Consider the following 23804-nt stretch of genomic DNA (forward strand, 5'->3'; position numbering starts at 1 on the left):
GGCACAAAGTCTCATCGGCCACTTTGGCTTCTGCCTGCATCCAAACATTACCACCAAATGTAACCACAAGCTCTAAGAATTGGGTGCTGCAGTTGACTTTTTTTGATGTACTAGTTCTCCTTTGTTGTTTTGTATGGACAGTTCCCAAATTATATCTCTTTTGGAGTATGTGCGTATGCTTTGAAATTTGAGGATATCCTTAGGTAATGTGGAGCTTTGGCTTCAACTTCTTGTAGTTCTCGGCTCTTGGCTCATTATTTAGGATATTATCCTACTTAAGATCTAATCATTCTCACCTCATTTCCTTTCCTCCTGGTCCACTGAAAACTAAACATTCTGTTCAGTTTTGATCCAGTGCAAAGATTCAAAAACCCAAATGGTGTGAAGTGGAGAGGCACCAAGGGCTTCAGTTTTCCCCCATAGAAAATGAGACAAACGCCTGCCAGTATAGGTGTTTAGAGAAGCCAGAAGGCAGCGGCCTCTGTAACAGATTCTGAGGAGCCCAAGATTAAACAGTGCCAGTTCAGAATGTTGAAGGATCGGGCAGCTTGTGGATGTTTTTTTCTTGGATAGCTCCTCCGGGTTACGGAAGAGCATACGTAAAGAGTGAGCATTTGTGTGTAGGCTGTGTTGTGGGTTTTGCCATTAGTAGAAGTCTTAAGCCTGGATTGAATCTCTCTTTTTCCTGTTAGCTATTAATTCTATTTTATGCAGTCAGATTGACTGGGCTGCTCCCCGGCTTACTGATGCTGCAACACTGCAAAAGGGCTGGCCATACTAGGGACCTTAAGTTTGGTAGAGATGTGGTAAGTGGCTTAACAGTGCCTTACTGTTTGGCAGAAGTTCTTAATTGTGCTTTTAGGTTCTTTGAATGGTGACTACTGGTTCTTTTATTTCCATGCTCTGCTTTCTCTTCTGGCCTGGCCAGATAACTCTTGCTTGGTATTAGGCTGTTTTTTGATCCCTTACTCAACACTGTTGTCTGGGAAAAGATTTAGAAACCCTTGACTTTTAGTACAGGTTAGAACGAATCCGGCTCTTTGTGTGTGCGCACGCACACGTACTCGTAAGGACACTGTTTGGAATGTTTTAAACAAGTCTTCTTGAAAAGAAAAGTTTAGGAGTTTCCTGTGTAAGTACATGCTCCCTGCTAGGGCCTCTCGGGTGTTTGGGGGTTAATGGGTTTGGTTATGTGCAATTTGTTTTCTTACCATTGTACCTCCCATTTCCAGATTTTTACCCCTCCCCTTAAGGTAAGCTCTGACTTGCTCAGAACAGATTTTCTGAAATGGTATTTCAACTCCCCATATTTCTTTATTGCAACTCTTTTTGGATTGTTGTAGTTTCTATACTTCTCCAGCCAAAGTCTCCTTTTCAGTCAAACTGCTTTGAGACTTTGTTTCATTGTCTGTTTTCCCCTAACCTTAAAGTGAGATGTCACTGCTTTTTTCTCTCTACTGACTGTAGCTTCTGCAACCATTCCCTCACTACGCACAGTGCCAGACGCCCCCAGACAGTCCTGCTTTCTTTCCTTCACTTTCCCAGGCTTGCATTCTGTCTGTGTATATATCCTACTTCATTCATTATAACCTTAGACAAGGCCAGTGTAATTCGAGTAAGCCCATCAATCAGAAGGTAACCTCTAACGTGTGTTTTCTTTTTCTTCTGATGTTCTCATTGCAGGAGTCTGGTTGGAAGCAAATGTTTTTTTAATGGACTTGCATCTCCTCACCTTGATCAGGACTAAAGGACGGAGGCCACTCCACCCCTCCCCCTTCCTCCAAACCCCTAGCCCCCTTCAGACACCCAGGGAATACCCTCTGCCCTACAGGATTGAAGACTGCCTGGCAGCCCTCCCAATCCCACACCTCCTGTTTGTCAGGAGAAGGAACCTAAAGACTTTGTGTGGTTGGGAGGGGTGGCAGACAGGAGGAAAACATGTCCAGGCCCCTGGTCTCCATAGAGAATGGTGCTTTGTCCAAGGAAACGTAGGAGTTTCTGATTCTCCAGGAGCAGTTCAGTGGTGAGGTTGATGGGAAGACTTTCTTCCCAAAGAAAAAGGATCCTCCATGCAGGATCTAGGAGAGTGACTGGGTGTGCCAAAATATGCCCAGGGTCCTGCCCTCAGCACTAGGTTTGATGGGGCCAAGAGGGTCCAAACCCCTTGCTAACATACCACTTCTTTGTTTAACTCCTTTACCTTCCCAGCCCTTTGAGGAGGGACCCTGAGAACAGAAATTCCCTTAGGAGAAGCTTCTCCTGTTCTTGCTTTTTCTTCTTACATATTGACGGTTCGTTTCCCTGACCTCCCAGAGGGCTGAACCTTTCCACCTCCCTGCTGCCCAGCCGCCTCAGTGGACTTGCCCCTCCTAAGCAGAGAAGGCCCTTGAGGTTGCTTGCTGCTGGGGAGCCCGGCAGAGCCAGTTACCACCCTCTGCTGCTTTGTGCTTGGTTGCCTCTTGCAATAACCAGTTGTACTAGGTGTTCCCTTTCCTGGGGCTTTTCCATTTCGCACGTGGAGCCCCTCCCCCAGGAAGGCTGCTTCCTTGTTTTAGAGGAAGCTACTGCCCTTGGGAGACGGGGACAGCGGACCTCAGCACTGAAGAACCCTTGTGAACTACCAGGAGGGGTGGGAAAGGAGGCAGGCTGGGCAGGCTGTGGCCTACTTCCATAGAGGCTTTTCTTTTTTCAGGTTCGATGTGAGCATGGGCTTGCATCCCCCAGGTACATACATATTTTACTTACTGTGGGAGAACCTGGCACTAGTAGGCAGGTGAAGTCACAGATTTGTTGGTGTCTTTCCACCTTTTGACTGTTGACGTATTAATAGTTCCCCTCGCTCTACGTGGAGGTGCTTCCTGCCTCTGATGAGGAGTGAGGAGGAAGTGGAGCCTGACTCAGATGAGCTCGGCTCAGAGTTCTAAGGACCACCACTCTGGGGGCCATTTTCTACACAGGCAAATGGAATTGCTTTTCCCCTAACATCCAAGTTGTGGTGTGGTTGCTGCTGATGGCGGCAGCAACGGTCCTGCGCTACCGCATGCACGTACAGGGCATTTGACACCTAGCAGGAGAAGAGACGTGGCATGTGAGATGGTAGGGTCACTGGAGACCCTTCTGACTCAGAGGGAAGAGACTGAGTTGGACTGAACCCTTCCTCTGTTCCCTGCACGTATCTGACAAAGCCCTCAGTCAGTCAGTGAGGGGGTCCCCCCAGGGTTGGACAGGCACATTCCCTTGGGACAGAGGCTACACCTTTGTAGCTTTTTTCCCCTGTCCCCAACCCCATCCCCACCTCCACTTCAGAACATGGCCCCCCGCCCAACTGGCCAAGTGTTAAGTGATGTGCTTATCCTCGAGAGCAGCTCCGGGTGTCTTTTTAAAATGTAGAGAAAACGGAGTATGGTGACAGTTTAAGGAAAAAAAATACATAGAATACCAGAAAAGCCGTTTACCCGGAGAATTTTTTTCTCCCCATTTTTGTTTTGTTTTTACTCAATGACACAAATTTTAGTTTTATTTCCTGATAGCAAAAGGAAAAAAAACCCAGCCCTCAAAAAGGCCAAGGCCCCGTCCCCCTGTTGTCGGTGATTTGTTTGTCTTTCTGATAGGTTGAAAATTGTGTAATAAACTTGATGACGCTGTCAATCTTTTATACTGCATTGTATTTTTTTTCCTTTTGTAACAAAATATTTTTAAATAATAAATGGGGTGTGAGCTGTTTTATGGATTCTGCATTGAATAGCTTTGTTGAGGTGTCTGGGACATGGGCCGGGGCTGATGCAGAGGCTGTGGGATGACACTGAAGCCCCCGAGTTCTGAGCTGGAATCCCAGGTCGGGTGTGTGGTGGCCTGGGGGACACTAGGGAGCCTCTAGTGCAGATCTTTGGAAGTGCCCCCTTGAGGCTTAGCTTGCTTCCTTAGCCATCTAAACTAAGGGAAGAAAAATTCCAAGTTGTCCTTTGTCTTTCAAGATTCCTAAGATTCATTCTCTGAGTAAATGTCCTCCCTTTACAGTTCAGTTCTGACGTTCTCAAATTCAGGAAGGGAAGACTCCTCTGCTTGGGAGTCTGGAAGTATGCTTGCCAGTGCCTGCTTGGGCGGGGTGAACAGCAGCATAACCTAACTGAGCTGAGAACAGTCGCTATTCTGCCTCTCACACAGCGGTGTTTTAAGAATCAGAGAGTAGGGGCGCCTGGGTGGCTCAGTTGTTAAGCATCTGCCTTCGGCACAGGTCATGATCCCAGGGTCCTGGGATCGAGCCCCGCATTGGGCTCCCTGCTCAGCGGCAAGCCTGCTTCTCCCTCTCCCACTCCCCCTGCTTGTGTTCCCCTCTCTTGCTGTGTGTCTCTCTGTCAAATAAATGAATAAAATCTTAAAAAAAAAAAAAATCTGAGAGAGCAAATGTGAACATGTTTTGGGAACTGGGTTGCTGTCTCAACATCGGGAAGTACAGATTAGGAAGTTTAGGAGAATGTTGTGGGTGAACTCCTTGGAATTCCAGAAGGCTTCTGGCTTTTCAAAAAGCCAGGTGAGCCAAGAGGAGAGTTACATGTATAAAAAGATGAACCAGAGACCATGTGATACATAATGTGTATTGGGACCTGCAAAGGCAAGATCAGCATAAAAACAAGAAACCTTCAGGGGGCCCAGAATCTCTATGACAGTGCACAGTGTGAGGGAAATACGAGTGGGCTCTCAAGGCAAGTTCTGTGGTCCCGTGCTACGCTTGCTAAAATTCCTGTTTTTGGGCTGCATCCACTTCTACATGAAGCCTAGAAATCTACTTTTTATATCCTAGATGACTTCCATGTAAACTAAAGTATGAGGACTGGTAGTTTAGAGAAGTCAGCACGTTCTTCATTGAAGCGCTACCATAGTGAAACAGAAAGAGAATGACCTTTGGGTTACTCTTCGTTCAAATCCCAACTCTTACTTTTTAAGCTAAATGCCCTCAAACAGGAGGTGACTTAACATTCGAGTTGATTTTCTTCTGCCTCACAGGATCGTGGTATGGATTAAATCTACTCTGCCAGGCACTGAATGAATACTAGTCTCCTACACATTGCTGTCATGGTGTAGAGCCAGAAACCCGAATCTGTGTGTCCCAGGTGCTTCCTGATTTGGGCCAGACCTCAGCCTCTAGAGATGGCCACTGCAGTCACTTGTCAAGTTCTAGCCATGAGTGTGAATACCTGAGCAGGTCTCTACCAGCCCATGTGACCAAGCCCTACAAGCCCTACTCCTTCACTCAGGTCCTCTCCCCTGTTCCAGAATATTGATCCTTCAGGTCTAGATAGGCAGTAAAGTGACTTCCCTTGGCCTTCAAATATAGCATCTGACCACAGCTAACCCTGAAAGACTAGCTCTGCTCATTCCCATCCCCTGCTGCCTCAATTTCTGTTGTATGATGTTTTATTCTGGGGTGACTACACCTGCATGTGTGGCTCCAGGAAGCACCCGGAAGAATGAGTATCTGTGGAGCCATCCACAGGAAGCACAATGCATTAAGCTCCCGGAGAAGCACGAAATAAATGAGAGGACTTCCTGCTCTAATTCTATCCCCATTGCCAACCACTCATTCTCCTTAAGTGGTGCCTGTTGAGTAGAATTTACTCGATCTAGACTGAGACTCCTAAGACAAGATTTCGAGATCCAGCTGTTAGTAACCAGTTGTGTGATGCGTGGCTGTTCCTTTCTCATCTCTAAGCCTGCAAAGTGGGGGATCAGATTCCTTTCTAAGGTGCCTTTTAATTATAAGCCACCTCTAAACTTCCAGCTGAGCCTTTCATTCATTTATCTTGTGTTGCCAGGAGAGTGACCTTAACCACTGAACCTCTAAAAGAAATGGGGAGGCCACGGAGAACAAGTTCCTGTCTAGCTTGATGCCAACAACTTCTTCAAAGCACAGCTAGAGAAGGCAGCAGTGTGAGCAGCAGAAAGGGGATGGGTGGGGTTTGTCACTGAAATATCAAGGAGGTTCCAACTGGATTTTTTGTTACTGTTTCACTGTTTCATGGTGGATTAGACCTGTCTACTACAGTTTTTGGATGGACTCCAAAAGCAGCCAGGAGGCAAGGACACAGAAGGGGTAGGAAACAAGAAAAATGATAAGTGCTTTGGACAGTGGAGACCTTCACAGGATGAGAATGAGCTTGATCACAGGAAATAAGCAGAATTAAAAGCACGGAAATGCTTAAAGATCAATTAACTTTTGACTTTGAGCAAGAGCAGATACTCTTCTGACAGCAGAGGGGCCATATGGCTCAAGGTTTTCTAAAGTGGATTCTGTCATGGCTCCTGGTGGCTTCTTGGGGGGAAAGAAGAAAAAAAGCCACTACTGAGTAAGATGAGAAGGTTTTAAAGACGGTTACTGGAAAAGGAAATGATATATGCATGTAGGGCAATATTTCTCCAGCTGAAAAGAAAAGAAAAAAGGAAGGAAGGAAGGGGGGAGGGGGAGGGAAAGGAAAGGGAAGAAAGAAAAAAAGAAAAGAAAGAAAAAAAAGGAAGGAAGGAAAGAAAGTATGTTTCCTTTTACGTTAACTTGAAATTTTAAAATAAATGACCAAAAAATACTGGCAAGTTTTGAATATGCTTCTTCCAAGTATTCATGCCTCATTCTGGTAAGCTGACAATGATCTGTAGGAGGAATGAGAGAAAAAATGCTGGCTTTGAGGCAGAGGTGAAGAATATAAGCCGTCTTTTAGGATGACAGGCTTGAAGAAGATACAGAAGTTGGCAATGCCTTTAGGGATTAATTCAGGCTAGAGCTGGAGGAAGAAAATCATCACTGCTTTTGTGTCCACACACAATCGCTCAGCACAGCCTGAGAACAAACTGCTGGGAGAGTCCCTACCTTCCCTTGGAGTGGATGAAATTCTAGGGACAGGTGCCATAAGGAAAAGGCTACAACTCCCATGATAGAAAATACACATTTATTATAAAATAACGTTTGTTTCATGATGAGAGTAGAAAAATAACACTATGAGCCGCTAATAAAGTTCTGGAGCTCAGTCTCTGAGGAACAAGGTGAGAGGCTTGTGCATCACCCTGGGAGCAGACCGTCCCGAGGCTCTCTGTGCTCGTGTGACAGGGGTGGCACAGCACATACGAGGAGTATGTGGCTCTGGTCCTGCTGGAAGCCCAAGGAGCCTACAGGGTCCACACAAGATGCTCTGGCCACGAGGATCAAAGAGAACTGGAGCTCAGCAGGGAACTGGTTCTGAGACGGGCCAGGATGGGCCAACCTTGCCCCTCCCTACACTGGAGTATACAACAGTTCTCTTAGGCTGATGGTCCTGGTTTAGAAGATGATGCCCAGTGGCCTCACACTCAGTTTGTTGCCCGAATGTCTGTGTTGAGGAAAAGCTGCAACCCTTACCAGGACAACCTGACTCACCAATTCTCATTGGTGTGGCTAAAGACCAGAAGAATCTGTGGTCTCAGCCCATGAGGGCTGCTGGCTGAAATGCTTGTACTTCAAATCCTGTCCATACTGATGGCAGAAAGAAAGAAAGAAAGAAAGAAAATGTTAAAAGGCCAGTGAACAAGAGCAGCTGGTCTGAACTGTTCTATATTCCAAGCTTCTTGGCCCCAGAGAACAAGGAGAATGTCTTCCCTGAGTAACTGTCTACCCTGAATAGGAAAAGCAATCCCATAGGTACCCCGTTTCCCCCTTGAAAGTGCTTCAGACCCCTCAGGCTTCAGAAGAACAATGAGTCCCTCCCTAGGATGAGATGGGAACCCAACCCTCAGGTGACAGGAAATGGTCCCTCAGCAGCGGTACCTGGAGAAAGCCGTCAGGGTGAGCACCTCAAGCAGCAGCTCTGAACCACAGAAGAAGAGCAAGATGCCGTTCATGATGGCTTCCAGGCGGAGTACGTAGGTCTGCAGCAGCAGGTAATAGGAGGCCATCATGGCAGATGGGAAGGTCAAGGCCACGCTAATACCAAGTGGCATCTTTCGTTGGCAGAGGTTCCCCTTTGTACCTGTCAGACACAGCCCATGGAGTCATCTCCAGGTGGCCTGCTTTCCCTGGACTCAGAGAAAAGGTTGGGGGGATGGGATGGGATAGACTGGCAAGGCAGAGAAAAATGATCCTGAATGGGGATGGGCAGATTTATAAATGGGGTCCCACTGTGCTAAAAGTGAGAGGCTTTGGAGGTGCCACAGGATGGAGTCATTCACTCCAAAGGTCCTGCTTCAAGTCTGGCTCCCCACTCAAGGGACAGTGACTTCTTTACTTGGGGGAAATATTTTTTTAATTATAATATATAATCATTGAAAACTTTTCAACTAATGTAAGTACAGAAAATAATTTTAGAAAATACAGAAACTAAAAGGCCCCATGACTCCCCACTGGAGATAGCCATCATTACAGAACGATGTGTATTGCTTCAGTTTTTTTATGTGTATATACTTAACATATTACTACTTATTATAAAAATAGAATCAGGGGCGCCTGGGTGGCTCAGTTGGTTAAGCGACTGCCTTCGGCTCAGGTCATGATCTCAGGGTCCTGGGATCGAGCCCCGCATCGGGCTCCCCGCTCAGCGGGAAGCCTGCTTCTCCCTCTCCCACTCCCCCTGCTTGTGTTCCCTCTCTCGCTGTTTCTCTCTCTGTCAAATAAATAAACAAAATCTTTAAAAAAAAAAAATAAGTTCCATTTAAAAAAAAAAATGGAATCATACTCTACATACTGTTTTCAACTTATTCTTTCCCATTTAAGTTAAGACATCTTTCCACGTATAACTACCTTATTCTTTTTTTTAATGGTATGAACAATTTCATTGAGGCAATTCCATAATTTAATCCTGTATTGACAGATGTTTAGTTGTTTCCAATTTTTTTAAAGATTTTATTTATTTGAGCTAAAGAGATCACTATGGAGGGGGGAGGGGCAGAGGGAGAGGGAGAAGCAAACTCCCCACTGAGCAGGGAGCCCAACATGGGGCTCGATCCCAGGACCGAGATCATGACCTGACCTGAAGTCAGACACTTAACTGACTGAGCCACCCAGGCACCCCTCTGTTTTTTTTTTTATTTTATATTTTAAGTAATCTCTACCCAACATGGGGCTTGAACTTACAACCCAGAGATCAAGAGTGGCACACTCCACGACTGAGCCAGCCAGGGGCCCCTCTAATGTTCTGATGTTACAAAATATGTGGCCATGGGCGCCTGGGTGGCTCAGATGGTTAAGCCTCTGCCTTCGGCTCAGGTCATGATCCCGGGGTCCTGGGATCGAGCCCCGCATCGGGCTCCCTGCTAGGCAGGGAGCCTGCTTCTCCCTCTGCTTCTCTCTCTCTCTCTCTCTGACTCTCATGAATAAATAAATAAAACATTAAAAAAAAACAAAAACAAAATATGTGGCCATAAGCTTTCTCCAATAGGTACTTTGCTATCTGTAGAAGTGTTTGTTTTTTTCAACCAGTTTTAGATGTGTAATTGTCAGGACTAAGAATACAAATTTTAGGGGCACCTGGGTAGTAACTCAGTCATTTGAGTGTATGACTCTTAATTTCAGTTCAGGTCATGATCTCAGAGTTGTGAGATCAAGGCCTGCATCAGGTTCTGTGCTCAGTGGGGAGTCTGCTTGAGATTCTCTCCCTCTGCCCCTCGACCCCACTCATGCCCTCCCTCTCTCAAATAAATAAATAAAATCTTAAAAAAAAAATACAAATTTTACATGGCAAAACTATTAGCAAAACAATTGTTCTAATTTACATTCCCAAAAAGTGTGGGAAAAGAAAGAGAGACCTGGTCCTCACACCCATTCTAATACTGGGTATTTGGAAATCTTTTTAATCTGATGGATGAAATTATTATTTTGTTGTTTCAATTTGCTTTTTATTAATGAGTTTGGGCATTTTATCATGATTACTGATCCCCTGTAATTATTCTTATATGAACTGCCTATTAGTGTCCCTTACCAATTTTTAAAATTAGGTCATCTTTTCTTTAGTGACTTATGTGAGCCTTCTTAATCCTTTGTTACACGTGTTGCAAATACTGTTTCTTCTCAGCTTGTGTTTTAACACTGTTTTCTGGGATAAGATATTGTAACTAATAATGAATTTGCTCTGGATCTGTGAGAATAAAAAAGTTGTCCTAGGGGTGCCTGGGTGGCTCAGTTGGTTAAGCACCTGCCTTCAGCTCAGGTCATGATCTCAGGGTCCTGGGATCAAGCCCCATGTTGGGCTCCCTCTCCCTCTGCCTGCTCCCTCTACTTGTGCTCTGCTCTGTCAAATAAATAAATACAATCTTAAAAAAAAAAAAAGGGTCCTAAGAAATCCCTATTCAGAGAGTGGAGGGGACCTTAGTGCTGACTTGTGTGACATATACTGCCCTGAACGTGGGGTTACAGTCAAATCTATTCTCCCAAGCAAGCCAGTGAGAGGAACCAGGCTCTCCTAACACTTAGGAAATTAGGAAGGAACTATCTAAAATATCATGCTACTGCCCACCTCTGGCCCTACAGAGCAACAAGTAAAGCTTGACCCAAAATATGAAGCAGCTTGAAAGTTCAGAGAGGGAGTAATGGGACATTCCACCAGATCCAATCTCTTATTGTGAGACTAGGTTATGTACTTGTTCTTGTTAATCAAGCTAATCAAGTCTGTCTGAGAAGGAATGGAAATATTCTCTGGACAGCACTCACCAAAAAACAGTCGAATTACTTCAATTCCAAGGTAAAGGAGAAGCATCACCACATCCAGTACTAGGTTGGCTGTTGGATATGGTAGCAGGAGAGCTGCCGACACAAAAGCCAGAGTTTGCAAACATAAAACAGCACCCACAAGAACTCCCCTACACCTGGGGATCAAGAGGGCATGCGTCTTATCAGCTTTCCATGAACTAGTTAGTGAGATGTGGGTAGGATCTGTTAACCTGCTACAGGATACATTAACTCACAGTGTGACTGTGTCTGTTAGAGGCCGACTCATTATTAGGGGATTTCACTCCTAAATCCAAAAGTCTGTGAGGCCTCCACTCTCCAAAATGATTGGATCTACATGGGTACACTGGCCACTGAATAGTTTCTGAGGGTCACCAATGAGCTTACAGTGGAGCTCAGCAAAGACAGGTGACGAGGGAGAATAAGGACGGAGAAGCCCACATTTCCCAAACTGAGGAAACTCTTGCTAAGGGGCTTCCTAGTGAATCATTCTCAAAGAAGCCATATGATGAAGAAGTGAAGAGGAGCTACAGAAAAGGATGAAAAATAAGAAGGCTCCTGATGGGAGTTGACTCTGGGCTTAAGTGCGGAAGGGATGTTGAGGCAAGGGTAGTCAAGCCCCAGGCCTTACCTTTATACAGAAATATGAAGAGTTCCAGCAGAAAATAGGTAGCATAATACCACCCGTTCAGAAAGAACAGGATTTCCAGCGGGGTAGAGGACAGCCGTTTACCTGAAAAGATGAGCACAAATAAGAGGGATGGGCACGATGGCACATCAATCTCTGTTCTTTGAATGGTTCTGTGCCTAACTTGAAGAAAACACGAGGTCGCAGCTAGTGGGAAAGACCACTTGGGGTACTTCTGACTGCTGATAATGGGAGGGTGTGTGTGTGTGTGTAGGGGGCTTCCTTCCATCCCCGGAATCAGTGTGTGTGTGTGTGTGTGTGTGTGTGTGTGTGTGTGTGTGTGTGTGTGTGTGTGTGTGTGTGTGTGTGTGTGTAGGGGGCTTCCTTCCATCCCCGGAATCACCGTCAAACCCGACTCTTGTCTTCGGGGTGAAAGGCAAGGCCGCTCTAAGATCTTAACCCCGTCACTATTTGGGCCATTGGGGCGCAAAGGCCACCACTGGCCAGCACTGGCCTGTGCGAGGTCACACAGCAAATTCGTAACTGAGCCGGCCTGAAATAGGCCCAGCCCAGGATCTGGGGGTTTCTGAGACCCGAACCTCGAGACCTTCAGGCACTCAGGGAAAGTGGGGCTGCGAAACCCCACTCTACACAAGTGAGGACCGATGTCCCTAACACCCGAGAACGAAGAGTTTAGGTCGGGCTCTAACGGGGGGGAGAGGGACACTGAAGGCATCAGAATCAGAGACTCACACACCTCCAGAATCTCACCTCGCGGCGCCATCTTCAGTCCCCATGGAAACTGCGTACGCCGCCGCAGCCGCTCCCAGAGCAGCGAGGCGCGGCCGGAAGCGGGGATGGAGCGACCCCGGCTGCTGGCCCCTCTGTCCGCCCGCGGCACTCTATGGTTTCCAGGGCCCGGGGCTCGCGCGAGGCCGGCCACGCGTGCGCGGGGAGGAGCGCGAGCGTAGAGCGCCGTCGCTGGGATTTCGGCTCGCTGAGCCTGGGGGGGGGCAGTGGCAGGGAGCAAGGTTATCGTCCGCGGGGCCCCGGGGCAAAGGCCGTTCTCGGGCTCGCCAACCCCAGGTGACAGTGCATTGGCAGAAGTGGTCAGTTTGTGGCAGCGTGACCACAGGATTGGTAAATAGGCCCTAGCCCCACGCTTCTCTTTTCTAACAACGGTCTTAAAATGAGAAACGGTTTGCGCGACCGTGCTCTGCAAATGCCGGGTGGGGGTTAGCAGGTACCAGGTAGTTAGCGGACACCAAAGTGAGTCAGAACCGGAGGCTCCGTCCTAGAAGCACAGTGAAGACACAAAGATGAAACGTGATCACCACAGGTGACCCAGAGCGTGCAGGGGAGTTGAGAGGCCAAAGTACTCCTGGGTGGGAATGGAAAGAAGTTTCCCAGGGATGGCCTGTGAACTGTGTTTTGAAGCCTGAATACCATTTGGAGTAAGCACTTTCTGCAGGGGAGTGGAAAGAAAAGGGGTTTGCAGTGGGCCCAGGCTGACTGCCTCTTAAACCGCAGGGCAGGAAACAGGTAATTTGAATAGAGTGACTAACCCTCAAGGACTGTGCTGTACCCCTCGCTAGTTGGATTGGAGGTGGGGCGGGAATTTTTTTCTTCTAGGCATAAAAGGGAAGGAGCAGAAGCAATTCCATGCACCTGGAGAGAGGTATGGAGAAGGCCTCCCACCAGGCGCGGTGGGTACATCGCCAGGCTTGTTTCCTTCCTCTCTCCTCTGCCTTCCTCTCTCCCCTTATGCCTCCCCTTGGCAGAACTTACTGCAAGCTGAAGGTTTTCTTTAGCGCGGGGAGCTCAGATGGGGAGGTAAGACTGAATTGCTCCTAGCACCCCAAGCAGCGGGAATGTCAGCATGGTTCCCCTGCACCCAAGTCCTCTGAGTGACAATGAGCCCAGAGAGCGGTGCGCACAGTAGATATGCCACATCTGAGGAGCCCAGGGTAATGGCTCAGCACCTTTGTAAGCAAGCAGCTAATAAGCCAGGGCCCCTGGGGAGAAGGAGCAATTACAGTGTAGACATATATACAGTAAGGGGTTAATATCCAAAATATATAAAGAACTGACACAGCTCAATAACAAAACAAAACAACAATCCGATTAAAAAATGGGCAGATGACATGAACAGACATTTTTCCAAAGAAGACCTACAGATGGCCAACAGACGCATGAAAAGATGCTCAACATCACTCATCATCAGGGAAATGCACACCAAAACCACAATGAGATATCACCTCACACCTGTCAGAATGGCTATTATCAAAAGGATGAGAAATAACAAATGTTGGCAAGGATGTGGAGAAAGGGAAACCCTTGTGCACTGCTGGTGGGAATGTATCTTAATGCAGCCACTCTAGAAAACATGGAGGTTCCTCAAAAAATTAAAAACAGAAATACCACATGACCCAGTAACTCCATTACTGGGTATTCATCAAAAGAAAACAAAACCCTAATTTGAAAAGATTGATGTGGGGCTCTTGGGTGACTTAGTGGGTTAAGCGTCTGCCTTTGGCTCAGGTCATGATCTCAGGGTCCTGGAATCGAGTGCCACATTGGGCTCCCTGCTCAGCAGGACGTCTGCTTCTCCCTCTGCAACCCTCCGCCCACCGCCCCGCTCATTTGCACACTCGCGCGCGCTCTCTCTCTCTCAAAAATAAAATCTTTAAAAAAAAAAAGATACACGCGGGTGCCTGGGTGGCTCAGTTGGTTAAGCGACCGCCTTCGGCTCAGGTCATGATCCTGGAGTCCCGGGATCGGGTCCCGCATCGGGCTCCCTGCTCGGGAGGGAGTCTGCTTCTCCCTCTGACCCTCTCCCCTCTCATGCTCTCTCTCTATCTCATTCTCTCTTTCAAATAAATAAATAAAATCTTTAAAAAATAAAAATAAAGAAAAAGAAAAGATACATGCATTGCTGTGTTCACTGCAACATTATTCACAATAATAGCTAAGATACGGAAATAAACTAAGTGTCCATCAATGGATGACTGGAGAAAGATGTGCTGCATATATATTCAATGGAATACTACTCAGCCATTAAAAAAATGAGATCTTGCCATTTGCAACAACATGGATAGACCTTGAGCATATTATGCTGAATGAAATTCAAGTCAGAGAAAGACAAATTACCATATGATTCCACTTATATGTGGAATCTAAAACAAAACAAAAAACAAATGAACAAACAAAACTCCTAGATAGAGAATAATTTGATGGTTGCCAGAGGGGAGGGTGGGAGGGTGGGTGGTGGGCAAAATGGGTAACGGGGATCAAGAAGTACAAACTTCCAGGTCTAAAGTAAGTCATGGGGATGTAAAATTGTCTATAAATAACCCTACAGTCCTTTTAATATGCATAAGATCTATAGGAACATTCCCTTTTTCATTTGTAATATTGGTAATAATGTCTTTTTTTTTTCTTGATCAGTCTAGCTAAAGATTTATCAACTTTTTAAAGAATTGACTTTGGTTTTATATATTTCTCTATTATTTTGTCCATGTTCTCTTTAGTTCTGGTCTTGGTTTTATTCTACTTTGCTCTTTTTTTCTAGTTGAAGGTAAAAATTTAGACCATTGATTTTGGTTTTTTAATATTTTTTCAAAGATTGCATTTATTTATTTGAGAGAGAGAGAGAGGGAGCACAAGCAGGGGGAGCGGCGGCAGAGGGAGAAGCAGACTCCCCGCTGAGCAGGGAGCCCGATGCGGGACCCGATCCCAGGACCCTGGGATCATGACCTGAGCCGAAGGCAGAGGCTTAACTTACTGAGCCACCCAGGTGCCCCAAGACCATTGATTTTAAATATTTTTTTTCTAGTAAAAAGCTACATCATAGGCATTTTAATGTTTTATTTTCATTATTACTCAGTTCAAAGTACTAATTTCCTCATGATTTCTTCTTTGACACATGCATTCTTTACCAAGTGTATTATTTAATTGCTAAATATTTAGTGGTTTCCCCGTGTGGCAGTTATCAGTATAGTGCCCCTCAGCTCCAGATTCACCTTTCAGCACTTATTCTGTGATAGCGGACTGGACTTGAAGCATTTCTCCCTTACAATGAGCTCGGTGATAAGAGGATGCTAGAAGGACACTGCAGGAGAAAAGGGGTTTTCGTGGTTCCAGTGTGCGTCTGCTCTTGCTGCAGTCTGTCAGAGATGTGTACTGGGGGGACATCCAGTGGTGCTCTGCCCCAGCTGTGTGCCAAGAGTGGAGGGTCCCACAGCAATCTTTTAGCTTCAGCCCAGGTTTGGTGCTCACCTTGCCACAGCCCCACACCTGCAGTGCATCAGGATCCCTCTGTATCCTGCCCACCAGCCTCAGCTTGCAGCACCCCAGGGGCTGTTTCCCAGAGCTTTCCTCATACGGATACCAGAGGCTCCAGATCTCACCCTGCAGTAGTGCCCCGACTCTTCTGCATCCCCGCCCACCAGCCTTGGCTCACCCACACCCTGAGGTGTCGTTTCCTGGGGCCCTCCCAACAGAGACACCACGTTCACCATTAACTCCGTACAACATTGCATCTGATCATGCTACTCACTTCACAGCACAGGAACTCTGGCAATGGGCTTATGCCCACGGAATTAACAGGTCTTCCCACACATATTTCATCTCCTGGAACCAGGGGGCTTCCTTGAAAAGTGGAACAGCTTACTGAAGACTGGATTCTAGCACCAGGTGGGAGACAACACTATGAAATAAAATAATGAGGGTTGCTTTACAGAATGAAGTACTTCTTTGAATGGGAGACCATCCTATGGTGCTGTCATCTCCCTGGCCAGCATAACATGGGTCCAGGAACCAAGGGGTGGGGGTAGGAATGACTCGTCCTATTACACCTTACCCACTCACAGAATTTTTGCCTCTTACCCTGAAAAATTGGAGCCTGCTGATTTGGAGATTTTAGTTCTCAAGTGAGGAATGTTCCACAAAGGGACACAAAAATGGTACCATGGAATTGGAAGAAGAGACTGCCACCTGGCCATGTTGGGCTCCTTATGCCACTAAACCACTGGGCAAAGGGAGGGGGTCCAGTCGACTGGCTGACGTAATTGATGCTGATTCTCAAGGGAAAATTCCACTGCTGCTACACAACGGAGTTGAGGAAGACTATGTCTAGAACCCAGAGGATTCTCTGGGAGCACCTCTCAGTACATCCGTGCTTCCCCCAAAGCAGGGCAATTAAGGACGAAGATCTTTTAGAATGAGGGTTTGGGTTACTGTACCAGGTAAAGAGCCCAGAGCCCCAGAATCTCAGCTGAGGACAAGGGAAATATGGAATGGGTAGTTGAAGAAGGAAGCCATGGATATCAACTATGTCCTTGTGACCACTTACAAAAATGACCAGTTACAAAAACGAGGACTATAGTAGCTTTGCATGTGTTTCTTTGATTCTTGTATGTATATTTGTGTCTACTGACCATTTTCTCCTTTTTACTCCCCTTTTTGTTTTATGTACAAATTGTGGGAGGTCAACTTTATAATTTAATCTTTAGGTAGTAGAATATTTCATGGAACCATGACTAAAATTGTGGAGTATTTACTAGAGCCAGCTCTGGATACAGTATTAGGACTGTGTCTTCTCATCTGGGAGAAGGGTGAGAATATCACTTTTAAGGATAGATAAATCTTATTGGTAGGAATATAACTGATCGGGAAGTCCACATATGTATAGAAGGGCACATATGGATTCTGAGTAGCCAAGAAGATGGATTCTGTTATCTATATTTTGCCTCTTGGCTCCAGATTCACCCTTTAGTACCTGTTCTTTGATAATGGATTGGTCTCAGTATTTCTTCCTTACAGTGAGCCTGATGTTAGCTTTGTCAGTAGAGGGCACTAGAAGGACACTGGAGGAAGGAAAGGACTTGTTTTCTCTGCTGCAGGGAGCTCTGGTTTGCTTTTCCTTGCTCCGGTGCCATGGTCTATCAGCAATGCCTGTGCATGGGGACGTCAGGGACCATGCGGGGGACAGTGCTCTGCTCCAGCTCCACACCAGGAGCAGGCACTCCCACAGCAACCTTGCAGGCCAGGTCCAGCCCCGCTGACTACTTTGTGGTGGCCCTGTGAGGGATGCTGCTTGCTCCAGGCCTTGCACCTGTGGCAACTCCCTGACTCTCTGCACCTGCACCCTCAGCCTTTTTTTTACCTATGCCCTGGACCATTTGTCCCAGAGCCCCCCAGGCATGGACACCACATGCCCACAGCAGTGCCCCGACTCCCTCTGTACATCTGCTTACCAACCTCGGCTCTTCTCCCAGGAGGGCTGATTCGCATGGCCCTCCATGCTTTGTGTGGCAGTCATGCACTCCTGGCCTCGTGCGCACACCTTTGGTCACCTTCCCAACAGTCTTGGCTCACCTGTGGCCTGGAAGGTTGTTTCCTGGGATCTTCCCAATGTGGATACTGTGGACTCTGGGCCTAGTGCCTGCAGGCAGTGCCCTTACGCTCCCTGTGCACCTGCTCACCAGCCTCGGCTCACCTGTGTCCTTGAGGGCTGTGTCTTGCCTGGCAGCCGGGAAGCAGCTCTGGCCTGGGCAAACCCATGAACTCGTCTACTGCCCAGTGGGCTGCAGTGAGGTCTAAACCCCAGTCTTAGGGTGGGACCCTGCCAAGTTTGTCCTTTCTTGGGTACTCTCCCTCAGCCCTCAGGTACCTTTTTAGAATTCTCTTTACATCTTCATAGTTACTCTTTTGCCATAACTTTATTATTTAATTTATAGTAAACTTGTCATGTTTGAATTACTGTATGGTTTCTGTCTCCTGATTGGACCTAGACTGAACCACCTAGCTATCTTGTTACTGATTTCTAGCTCAATCCCATTATTGTCAAAGAACTACTGTTTAGGGGCACCTGGGTGGCTCAGTCTTTAAGTGTCTGCCTTCGGCTCAGGTCATGATCCCAGGGTCATGGGATCGAGCCCCGAATCAAGCCCCACATCAGGCTCCCTGCTCCTCGGGAAGCCCGCTTCTTCCTCTCCCACTGCCCCTGCTTGTGTTCTCTCTCTCGCTGTGTCTGTCAAATAAATAATTTTTTTTTAAAAAGAACATACTCTTTACACTTTTAAATTTATTGAGAATTGTTTTATGGCCCAATTGTTTTATGGTATATACTGGTCAATATTCTGTGTGCTTGGGGGGCGCCTGGGTGGCTCAGTGGGTTAAGCCACTGCCTTCGGCTCAGGTCATGATCCTGGGGTCCCGGGATCGAGTCCCGCATCGGGCTCCCTGCTCGGCGGGGAGTCTGCTTCTCCCTCTGACCCTCCTCCCGTCTCATGTGCTTTCTCTCTCTCTCATTCTCTCTCTCTCAAATAAATAAATAAAAATCTTTAAAAAAATATTCTGTGTGCTTGGGAAAAAATTGCATTCTACACTCATATATGTTATAAAGAAATTAATAGGAAAAAAGACAAAAAGCCTTTCTATTTAACTGGGCACTATTTCTGATGTGCTCCATTCCTTTCTGAGAATCTGAGTTTCCATCTGTCTGTTACTGTTTCCTTCAGGCCAAAGAATTCCTGTAGCATTTCTTGTAATGCAGGATTGTTGGCAGCTCATTCCTTTAATCTGAAAATGTCTTTATTTCAACTTCATTCTTGGAAGTATATTTTTGGTGAATGCTGAATTCTGATGACCTTTTTTTTTTTTTCTTTTAGTATCTTAGAAATGTTATGTTCTCTCCTGGCTTCCAGTTTCTAGTGAGAAGCTAGCTTTCAATTGTTATCCCTCTCTGTGTGGTGTGTTGTTTTCTCTTGATGTTTTCAAGATTTGCTTTTTGCCTTTAGCTTTCAATGATTTGACTAGGATGTCCTAGCAGTGGCCTTTCTGTGTTTCTCAAGGTGGGTTTGTGCAGTATCTTAAATCTACAAATCTCTCTTTCATCAAATTAAGGAAACTTTTGGCCATTTCTTCCCCAAATATTTTTTCTGCTCTGTGCCTTCTCTTTGCCTCCTAGGACTCCAATTACAATATGTCAGACTGTCTGATATGATATAACTAGTCTGTGGAAGTTTTTTTTTTTCTTTTTCATCCTTTTTTCCCCTTTGTTTTTCAGCTCAGGTAATTTCTACTAATCTGTCTTCTAGTTCGCTGACTCATGGTTATCTCCACTTTTGCTGTTAAATCCATCCATTTAATTAAAAAATTCCCAGTTGCTGTCATTTTTATTTCCAGAATTTCTGTTTTTCAAAAATTATCTGCTTCTGTGCTGAGGTCACCTATCATTTTGCTGAGAATGTATTTTCATTGCCGCTTTAATATCCTTGTCTGGTTCCCATATCTGGTTCATCTCAATGTCCATGTCAGTTTTTTTTAAATTATTTTTTTATTTAAAATATTTTATTTATTTGAGAGAGAGAGCATGAACACACGGAGGGAGAGGGAGAGGCAGACTCCCCGCTGAGCAGGGAGCCCGATGCAGGACTTGATCCCAGGACCCTGAGATCATGACCCAAGCTGAAGGCAGACACTTAACCGACTGAGCCACCCAGGTGCCCCTCAGTGTTTGTTTTTTTTTTTTTTTTTTGTAAGATTTATTTGAGAAAGAGAGAGCACAAGCAGGGGGAGCGGCAGGCAGAGGGAGAGGGAGAAGCGGGCTCCCTGCTGGTGGGGCTGGATCCCAGGACCCTGGGATCATGAACTGAGCCCAAGGCAGACGCTCAACCAACTGAGCCACCCAGGCGCCCCTCCATGTCAGTTTTGAATGTGAAAGTGTGGAGACTCTGGTTTCTGTTCCTTGTCTGCAAGGACTAATGTTCCTTTGGTTGCATCAGGTAATCAGCCTGGCTGGAGACACACCTGAGGGCACCCTTACTGGGTGGAGGGCTCCAATCTCAGTCTAGATCTTCTGTCTTTAGCTGAGATTCCATGAGTCTGCATTGCACATACGTGGCGCAGGGCTTGGGCAGAGATGTGGGCAGACAGAATCTGGGGATTCCCACCTCTCTGGCTCCTTCCCTTCCGAGATTCTCATCTTTCTCTCCACGCCTTCAGTTGCCCTCGCTCAGTACTCTGGTACTGGGATTTTCCAACAGCAAACGTACATGCCACTTTGCCTACTGCCAAGTTACAAGCAGCAAAAATAGGGAAATTTCTCTGCAGAATTCTCCTCTTTAGAGTGTGGCCTGCCCATCAAACTTTCCCTTCATTCTCCAGTATCTTCAAGGAGCTGTTTTTCATATTATGTCCAGACTTTACAGTTAATCTGTGGAGGGGTCATTCCCATAGGATCTCAGCCATTCTTAGAAATCCCTACGTATAGTTTAAATATTTTATCTACGTTCTCCATGTTTCCTCTGTTTCATGAGCATATCAATCATAGTTTAAACTCCTTGTCTACTTTCTTCAATATTTGGGTCACCTGTTCCTATTTTTTTACTTCTACTCTGGTTTTAAATAATACGGGCCTATCTCTTGACTTGCCAGTAATTATTACTAGATCCAGAAATTGTGTATAAAAAATATAGTGTCTCTAGATGATTTTTCTTCCACTCTTGTCTCTGAAGGGCAGATAGAAGGGGACTGATCACCTTAACTTGCTCAAGAACTAGATGGTTTGAGGCTGCACTGCAATTTTGATAAGCGTCAGTCTACCTGTTTCATCTTGTTCCTAGTAAGGAGTCCTGGGCTTTTTATCTGTTCACCGGTTCCCTCCGGCTGGTGGGTCCTGAATTCTAATTATCAGCACCAAAAATCTGCCAAAAATTCTGTTCTGCTCTTCAGAGCTTTGAGGTTTAGCTTCTGATAACCTCTGGCCCTAAGATTTGGTAAATATCTTGAGGAGGTAATTGTTTTGTGTTTAAGCCTCCTCCAGCCTTCAGTTTTGTTTCTCCAGTGTTGTCAGACAACCTGGCTCAGCTTGTTTCCTGGCTATAACCCTCCACCCGGGGAACGCCTGGATTCTTAGCTTCTTGCTCAAACCCAGAATCAGCAAATGCCCCCAGGGAAAAATCTGCTGCAGACTGTCAGCTCACTTCTCTATGAATCTCCCTACTTTAGAATTTTAGGTCCCCCCATCGTCTTTCCTTCAGTAATTCTCTGAGGCCCTTTAGGAAGATGATTTTTGCATTTTATCTGTTTTTTTCTACTTACTAACTGGAGCACTGGTCAGCCAGGAGCAATTCTATCCTACTAAAAGTCTCTAAGCATTTGTGAAATGCTTTTCTTTTTGCTGACTGTCCCCAGGGAGTAAATTTAACATCTCATCTTAAATACACATTCCTTGGGGCACCTGAGTGCCTCAGTCGTTAAGCATCTGCCTCGGGCTCAGGTCATGATCCCCAGGTCCTGGGATCGAGCCCTGCATCGGGCTCCCTGCTCTGCGGGAAGCCTGCTTCTCCCTCTCCCACTCCCCCTGCTTGTGTTCCCTCTCTTGCTGTCTTTCTCTCTGTCAAATAAATAAAATCTTTAAAAAGAAAAATAAATAAATAAATACACATTCCTACTGCTAAGTGGGGGAAAAAGCAAACTGTCTTATGGCATATTCCCCATAATCACAGCTGCATTTAAAATATATACACATATTGTCAAAGGTTTGACATAAATGACTGGGAGAGGATTATGGCAAACTGTATGTCTGTTTTCGGTAAAAGTGTTTCTGAAATGTTATATTATCTGTAAGTAGTATACAGGTAAATGTAGATTGTCAGGGAGGGGACAGAGAAGGAACTCAGTGGCTGAGATACAGCAGGAAGAAAACTAATCACATAAAACTTTAATAACTTGAATTTTGTATCACATGAATATATTAGCTATTAAAGAAAGTAAACACACACACACACACACACACACACACACACACACACACATCCCAGAACTCACAGGGCCCCAAAGTGCCACAAATATTTTAAGGAAACAGGCATTTGGTTGTACTCACTAGCTGCAAACACTATAGAGAACAATCTAGGCCAGATTCGTTCTGGGGCACAAAAAACTGCATTGTTGTGAGCAAAGGGGAATATAATATTCCTATACAAGCTTTTGTGAAAAGTTCAAAATTGGGCTTTTTTATAGATGAGGGTATAGTAAGTATAGATGGTGGTTGCTTTGTTAGGTCTTTTTAGATCACTTGTTCCAATTATAGGATATGGGGCCTTACACGGTTTAACACTGTACCTTTTCTTTTTTAATAACTGTTAAAATCTTGACAGCACAGCTGATTAACTATATAGTCTCTCTTTCTCCAGGACTGTATTCTAGCCCTCTAAATCAGGGCTCAGTATACTATGGCCTGGGGCAAATCTAGCCTGTTTTGCACAGCTCTTTAGCTAAGAATAGCTTTACATTTTTACATAGTTGAAAAAAGTCTAGGGCGCCTGGGTGGCTCAGTTGGTTAAGCGACTGCCTTCGGCTCAAGTCATGATCCTGGAGTCGCCGGATAGAGTCCTGCATCAGGCTCCCTGCTCAGCAGGGAGTCTGCTTCTCCCTCTGACCCTCTTCCCTCTCGTGCTGTCATTCTCTCTCTCTCAAATAAATAAATGAAATCTTAAAAAAAAAAAAGTCTAAAGAAAAATATTTTGTGACACATGAATATGATATGAAATTCAAATTTGTGTCATTAAATAGTTTTATTAGAACACAGCTGCATCCATTTGTTGACGTATCATCTCTGGCCGCTTTCACACTATGATGCTGAAGTGGACTACAGGCACGCCTGAGATACGGCAGGTTTGGTTCCAGAATACCACAGTAAAGAAATACCACAATAAAGCAAGTCAAATGAATTTTCTGGTTTCCTAGTGTACATAAAAGTCGTGTTTACACCATACTATAGTCCACTAAGAGTTCACTAGCTTTATGTCTAAAAAAAAACCCTACATATATACCTATATTCATACCTAATTAAAAATAATTGCTGGGGTGCCTGGGTGGCTCAGTTGGCCGAGTGCCCGACTCTTGGTTTCGGCTCAGGTCATGATCTGATGGGTGGGATCCGGTCCCGTGTTGTGTCAGGCTCCACGCTCAGCGGCGAGTTGACTTGAGATTCTCTCCCTCCCTCTCCCTCTACCCATTCCCCCTCCTTTCTCTCTAAAAAAATAAATCCTTAAAAAAATAAAATTAAAAATAAAAAATTGCTAAAAAATGCTAACCATCATCTGAGCTTTCAGTGAGTTGTAACTTTTTTTTTTTTTAATTTTATTTATTTGTCAGAGAGAAAGAGAGAGAGAGCATAAGCAGGGGCAGTGGCAGGCAGAGGGAGAAGCAGGCTCCCCACTGAGCAAGGAGCCCAATGTGGGGCTTGATCCCAGGACCCCGGGATCATGGCCCGAGCTGAAGGCAGTCACTCAACCAACCGAGCCCCCCAAGTGTCCCCAGTCATAATCTTTTTGCTGCAGCTGCTGCACTGTGCACTTGTATGTTATGGAGCTGGCTTCTTTCCTTAAACCTCATGAACCAGCCTCCACTAGTTTTGGACTTTTCTTGGGCAGCTTGCTCACCCCTCTCAGCCTTCACAGAACTGAAGAGTTTGGGCCTGGCTAT

At 45.8% G+C, this 23804-nt stretch overlaps 2 protein-coding genes across 8 annotated transcripts in view; one reads left to right on the top strand and one right to left on the bottom strand.

The window, feature by feature from the left end:
- The window catches only part of CPSF7 (cleavage and polyadenylation specific factor 7), a 22239-nt gene extending 18591 nt beyond the window's left edge, over positions 1-3648 (top strand). For 3 of the 5 annotated variants that reach the window (XM_025878215.2, XM_025878217.2, XM_025878216.2), the window contains exon 10: positions 1684-3648. The gene's annotated coding sequence lies outside the window, so the exon portion shown is untranslated. Of the gene's footprint in view, positions 1-1232 lie in introns of all 5 variants that reach the window. The other 2 variants (XM_073883655.1, XM_073883654.1) reach the window with 2 other exon arrangements.
- Positions 1-12210, bottom strand: part of TMEM216 (transmembrane protein 216) — a 15761-nt gene extending 3551 nt beyond the window's left edge. The window contains exons 1-5 of one of the 3 annotated variants that reach the window (XM_025878950.2): positions 12081-12210; positions 11313-11414; positions 10664-10756; positions 7790-7991; positions 6922-7498 (exon numbers count right to left, since the gene is read on the bottom strand). In XM_025878950.2, the coding sequence (XP_025734735.1) occupies positions 7483-7498; positions 7790-7991; positions 10664-10756; positions 11313-11414; positions 12081-12093 (426 nt within the window). In that variant the 5' untranslated portion in view covers positions 12094-12210 and the 3' untranslated portion in view covers positions 6922-7482. Of the gene's footprint in view, positions 1-6921; positions 7499-7789; positions 7992-10663; positions 10757-11312; positions 11415-12066 lie in introns of those variants that run through there. The other 2 variants (XM_073883656.1, XM_073883657.1) reach the window with 2 other exon arrangements.
- Between the last annotated feature and the right edge of the window lie 11594 nt (positions 12211-23804).

The sequence above is a fragment of the Callorhinus ursinus genome, unplaced genomic scaffold (genome assembly GCF_003265705.2).
Source record: "Callorhinus ursinus isolate GAN/ISIS: 27379988/994484 unplaced genomic scaffold, GSC_fseal_2.0 scaffold51, whole genome shotgun sequence".
In the NCBI taxonomy this organism is placed as follows: Eukaryota; Metazoa; Chordata; class Mammalia; order Carnivora; family Otariidae; genus Callorhinus; species Callorhinus ursinus.